General features: G+C 38.6%; 1 protein-coding gene across 1 annotated transcript; it reads left to right on the top strand.

Annotated features, from left to right (window-relative positions):
* Positions 1-2620, top strand: CBG00253 (the record flags this gene model as incomplete). Its single annotated transcript, XM_002645281.1, has 6 exons — positions 1-122; positions 658-726; positions 774-877; positions 1725-1884; positions 2363-2473; positions 2542-2620. The coding sequence occupies 6 exons, from the start codon at positions 1-3 to the stop codon at positions 2618-2620; spliced, it is 645 nt and encodes a 214-aa protein (XP_002645327.1).
* Between the last annotated feature and the right edge of the window lie 3382 nt (positions 2621-6002).

Genomic DNA, 6002 nt, shown 5'->3' with positions numbered 1-6002 from the left:
ATGGAGATAGCACTGCAAGGCGACAGCAAGGGTATACTCTACGAAGGCTACACGAAAGCCTTCAGACAGTGCATTTTCGAAGAAGGAGATGTTGAGGGAAAGAACGAACGATATGAATTCCGGTAATCCAACATTCAGACAGTACTAGTATCAGTTTACTATGGATTTTTGAAACTCTAATTTAGAATTGAAGCAACTTATCCAGTCCTTATACAGTAACGGTCATTTTTCCAGCTGAATTTGTCCATTGTCAGGGATCTGGAGCCCGCCTGTCAAGTGTCCAATCGTTTGTAAATTTTGGAGGGTGTTAAACAAATCTAGATTGAAACTTTTGCAGTCAAAGAGTTTTTTTGAAAATTCCTATTTTTTCCAGATATTTTCCTATTTCCGAAAGACACCCATATTTGTCCTGTTTTGTACTGGAAACGGAAAAAAACAAGTGTCTTTCCGATATTGGCAAATAGCTGAAAAACTAGGAGTTTTCAAATAATTCTGTGAATGCGAAAGTTCCAATCTATGTCTGTTTCATACCCTCTAAAATTTTCAACATGATGGAAAACTCAACAGCCCGGCTCCAGACTCCTGACAATGGCCAAAATCCACTAGGAATGCGTTTTCGAGACCGGTACTGTATATACAATTATTCAAATGTTCCAGCTGTGACTATGATCTCGAATGTTGCGGACGCACATGCTGCATTCCAACACCGGCTACTATTCCTCTCTGGTGAGGTTAACTATCTTTTTTCAAATCTTACTGTAGATTTTTGTCAGGCTGATGATCCTCTGCATCATTTTGGCTATTCTGGCTCTTCTTCTCTTCCTAGCCTGCCTTGCATACTATTTGGCCAAATGGTGGAGAAGCCGTCCAAAGAAAGGTAAACTGACAAGCTAGAAACGCATGACCTACAAGTTTTTTGATGTGATATGTGCCTGGACTTCGAGTTCCCCTTCTTCTCTAAACCCTCTTTCCCATTCCAGACTTGAATGCTACTTCCTCCTCTACCGGTAACAAGTATTCTGCCCTTCGTAACAATGATGGTCTAGTTGACGAGTACGCATTCCAAGAGCAAAAGTACAGTACTCCGGATGATATCTACAGTGCGTACGGTAGAAAATATGACACTGGATCGCGTAACGGAGGATACAGAAACGGATATGGAAATGGATATGGAAATGGAAGAAATTTGGATATCGAGCGATCTGGAGGGCCAGATGATGGATACAGAAGAAGGGAATATGCAGTGACCCAGAACTATCTTAGAAGACCATCCAACAATGTTTATGACAGTGATAATGGATCAATGGTCCGCCATGGAATGCATGAGACTGTTGAAGAGAGCTTTAAACAGGAAATTGTCTATGAGCGTCCAGTGTCTGAATCTGATTCCCGGGAAATGCTGTGAATCTAGTCTAAAATACTCTTCACATTTGAGCTATTGTTGCAGTTGAACAAATCTCCAAGATCACTGCCACGCCTTTTTTTCCAAAAATACAAAAATATCAACAACAATAATAGTTTCAAATGTAGTCCTTACATTTATCTCGCTCTCGCATGGTGTACATTTTCTTCTTCATATTCATTCCACTTTTTCTACTATCCATCAAATTCTTTTTTCTTGATTTTTGAGAAAATAACTTTTGCCTGTATGTGCTCATTTCTGACCTTTTTTCCAATAAACCAATAAAAGAAGCAATATATAAAAAACCCGAGATCTTCTTCAGAAAAATTCGTGCCGTCTCCAATGCAAGAGACGACGTGTATGCTACCGAAACCTGTGCAAATCACTCAGAGAAGCGAGGACGAGATCAGTCGGGCATGCTCGGCGCAGCACCTAGAGCCGGCTCCACTTTCGCCACAGAGAGCTCACAACGCCTTTTACAGGTCAACAACCGAACAGATTGCTAGTTATAATCCGGTCGATGACTAATGATAACAATAGAGTAGTGTCTAGAACCATTTATCACAAAAACTGAAACATTAAAATCAGAAAAAATTCTTCGAAAAATCACCGTCACGTTTTCAAACCTACACTTTACGCAATCTGAGTAGTATGCTACAATTCACATAATCCAAATCGACAGAATAAATTTACTTGAAACTTCATTTTCACAACAAAACAAACCTCATGCAAATTGCACTGCCAATAGTTATCAACAACCGACTCGACAATTTTATTCAGTTATCTTTTAGAATTTCTTGATTTGTATTCCTTTACGCAATGTTCATTTATTTTCTGGTGTTCTTCCTTTTCGGTTGTAGCATTTTCGAATAAATCGTTTTTGTCACAACTTGAGAGGTGGATCACACAGAATAGAAATGGCATTTCAAACACATCTACAGAATAAAAAAAATATTTCAGACCGTTTGTGGCTGATGACGTAGACGATAGAGATATGCCAGCACCACTTCGCGGCTCGATTTCATATCATTCGGTGAATGAGCTCACGCACAGCCAATTCGGTACCATCAAGTATGTGTATTGTTGAAATCTTCAATAATTTTCATTCAAGTGACTCTAGAAAGTTAAAATTTTTTCAGAACTATCGAGAAGCCAAAAGACCGCAGCTCGGAGCGCATGTACAAAAGACCAGGATTCGACAACGTCCCATCCTACTAAAACCACTAAATTAAACCAATGTTTCTTTAAATCACGCATTCTCTTATTTTTTTTCTTAGGACGCAAACCTATTACTTAACATTCAACACATTTATTGGTTCATCAACACGCACTGCCCCAACCCATTTTTCTGTTAATGAAGTTTTTGATTTTCAAACGTTTCGCGAGCAAGTATGATAAAAACGAAACTAAAAAACTGTATTTCAGGAATTAACAATTAGCTGAAAAATTAATAATACTCAAAAAACTCAGTTAATATTAAATTTACTATCTAGTTCTGATTAAAACCCTTCGAAATTTGCAACGTGATTGGAAACATGACAGCCGAGCTCCAGACTTCTGAAAATGGTCGAAATTTCTGAAAATTAACTTGAAAATATGATTTTTTGCATATCTTAGTGCTGCATGTCTCATTTTGAGCCAGATATTTTTGGTTTTCATCCCTGTATTCATCATATTTTGAACTAGAATAACGCGCCTGCTCAAACAGAACGCCACACTATATTTCCAATTTGAGTTCAATTATCTCGGTTTTCGTTTAAATATGAAACATTGCAAACTAGAAACATGTTCGTTATGTTATGATAAACATCTCATCAATTGAGAAACTTTCGATATCACTCATAGGAACCGAGATAATTGAATTCTAAAGGCAAGTATTTGGTGTCGTTTTAATAAAGAATTTGCGAATTTTTTATATAAAAGAGAACATGAGCAAATACATTTCTTGATACTCAGTTTATATGTTCATCTCTTCTTTAACAACTGAATTTTTATATTCGCAAAATTGCTGAAATATTCACAATTTTTTTTGAAATGAACCATTCTGTCTGATTAGCCAATTTCGCAAACAAAATTAAAATCACGAAACATTTCATTCTTATTCAAAGAAACAACTTTGATAGGGAAAAAATTAAAGTTTCGCGCGAAGCACACAAACATTAATTAAAACCTTTTCGCATTCAAAAACAGATCCAAATTCAGTGTAAGCTGTTGATGATATATATTGAAAGATCAACAACTAATGTGAAAAAATGAGCAGAAAAGAGTAATTGACATGTAATCATGAAGTTTTCTTCTTCTTCAATTTGTTTTCTTCGTTTCACACATGTTCAAAATTGTCGTTTCATCCGTTCCATTTTTTCCTTCGTCGTCCTAGAAAATTTCTTATAAATTTCTCATCTGTCATCTCCGTTTCTTCTTTGCGAGCGCAAAAAAAAGCGGCCGTGGCACGCTAGCCAAGAGGAAAACGTTCTTTTTCTGGCAAGAGAACCCACTTCTGCATGCGCTCAGATATGCTTATTTGGCAAAATACTTTTATCGAAAAAAAATAAGTATTAGGTTGGCGGGAAAGTCTTTGTCACTTTTTCAATAGTTTATTTCTCAAAGAAAAAATAACCGAATAATTAATTATATTGTCCATCATTATCAACAACATGTCTCCAACGTTCCCTCAATTTATGGATTCCATTGCGGTAGAATCCAGCCGGGCGTGAGGCAAAGTATTGTTTGAGTGCCGCTTCGACCGCTCCACGGGAATTGAAGCTTCTTCCTTCGAAGGCACGTGTCATATCGCCAAATAACCAATAGTCGGAAGGAGCAAGATCAGGAGAATACGGGGGGTGAGGGAGAACATTCCATCCATATCCCATCAGCTCCTGCTTCACTTGTTTCGAAACATGTGGGCGAGCGTTATCATGTTGATAGTACACTTTCTTGTCTTTCAGGGCCGAACGGTCGACTGCTTTCTTGAGGTTTCGTAGTTGAGTAGTGTAGAGGTCTCCAGTTATTGTTTTGCCCTCGGGCAGAAGTTCCCAGTAGATGGGGCCGTCCACTCCCCACCACACAGAGAGCATAACTTTTTTCGGATGAAGGTCGGGTTTGGGGACATCCTGTGGGCTCTCTCCTTCTCCAACCCACTGGGATTTCCTGTGGTGATTATCGTAGAAGACCCACTTCTCATCTCCGGTTATTAGCCGGTCCAGCCATCGATCGCCCGCGTGGAGAGTGAGAAGAGTAATCGAATCGTCGACTCGGCGGTCAAGGTTGGCTTGAGTCAGGTGATGACGTATGAATCGACCAAAAAGTTTTCTCATTCCAAGAGACTTCAAACCTTCAAGGACTGTGCTATGGTGAACTCCGAATGTGACAGCTAGTTCACGGCTAGATTGAAATGGATCCGATTGCAATGCGTGCTTCAGCTTGTCCAAATCCAACTCACGGGGTCTCCCAGAGCGATCCTTTTCATCGAGCGAGAAGTCATCTTTTTCGAAACGATGGAACCAATTGCGAATAGTATTGTAGTGAGGGGCATGTGTGTTGTACACATTCTTCAAGAAAGTTTCCGAATCCTTCATCGTGGTGTGAGATAGGAAGAGGTAAATCAAAACATGTCTGATGTGAATAGCAGTGGGAACAAACATATCGTTTCAATTACAGATGAGGAGCAGGGAAGGAAATGGGGACTTGTTTATATGGAAGGTTCTTATCACCTTGTTATTCACTAGAGTCGATATCATACACAGCCTCCATATACGAGAACAGTGATTAAACAAACAGAGTGACAAAGACTTTCCCGCCAACCTAATAGATGTCCTCTATTCCCCATTTGATGTTGCGCGATTAGGATTAGTAGGATTTTGCAATGGACAAGTGGCATCAAATATTCACAACTTGCTGGAAACTTTTTTTGAAACTCATATTTTTGAAAAAAAAAGTTCGTGGTTTGTAGTGCGCGCATAAACCTACCGGTAAGTTTACTAGGTTTAATCTTTGAGATTTGAACTAAGATGAACTCAATTAGTTTTACAAAAAATGCAAAAATTCACGTCGTAGTTTCATTTGAAACCTGACAAGAGAGGTGTTTTCAGACAAAGTATGAGAATTTCTTGAAAATTGGTTCACATATACTTTCGGACATGGTAAATAACGAGACAACTTTTTTTCGTGCCCCTCGGTACCTAGAAGCTGAAAAATTGCGTCTGAAATTTCTCCCCCTTTCTCATACGCATTGGGGAAGCGTTAAGAACAGCGAGGTGTGGTGTAGCGGCGAGGAGGGAGGAACATTGTCTGACAAGGGTTGGGTTCAATCCCTCTCTCGGCCAAAACTTTTTTTTGTTTTTTTTTGTTTTGTTAAAACTCATACGTCTGAAAATTCTTCAAATTTAATACTTTAAAACTTTAAGAAAAACTAATATGTACCAGAAAATAGAATTGAAACGCGCGAAAAATTGCCTATAAAAGTCTTTTTTTTCATTTTCTCCGTTTTTCCCCTATTTTTTCTATTCTATTCCCTGCTCCTACCGTATTTTCGATGACCACTTTTCAAAGAGTCCTAGAATACATATTGGATACGAACGATAATAATCCGAAGCGTCCACCT

Source organism: Caenorhabditis briggsae, assembly GCF_000004555.2.
Source record: "Caenorhabditis briggsae complete genome, chrX, whole genome shotgun sequence".
In the NCBI taxonomy this organism is placed as follows: domain Eukaryota; kingdom Metazoa; phylum Nematoda; class Chromadorea; order Rhabditida; family Rhabditidae; genus Caenorhabditis; species Caenorhabditis briggsae.
This window is presented reverse-complemented; position numbering and strand designations above follow the sequence as displayed.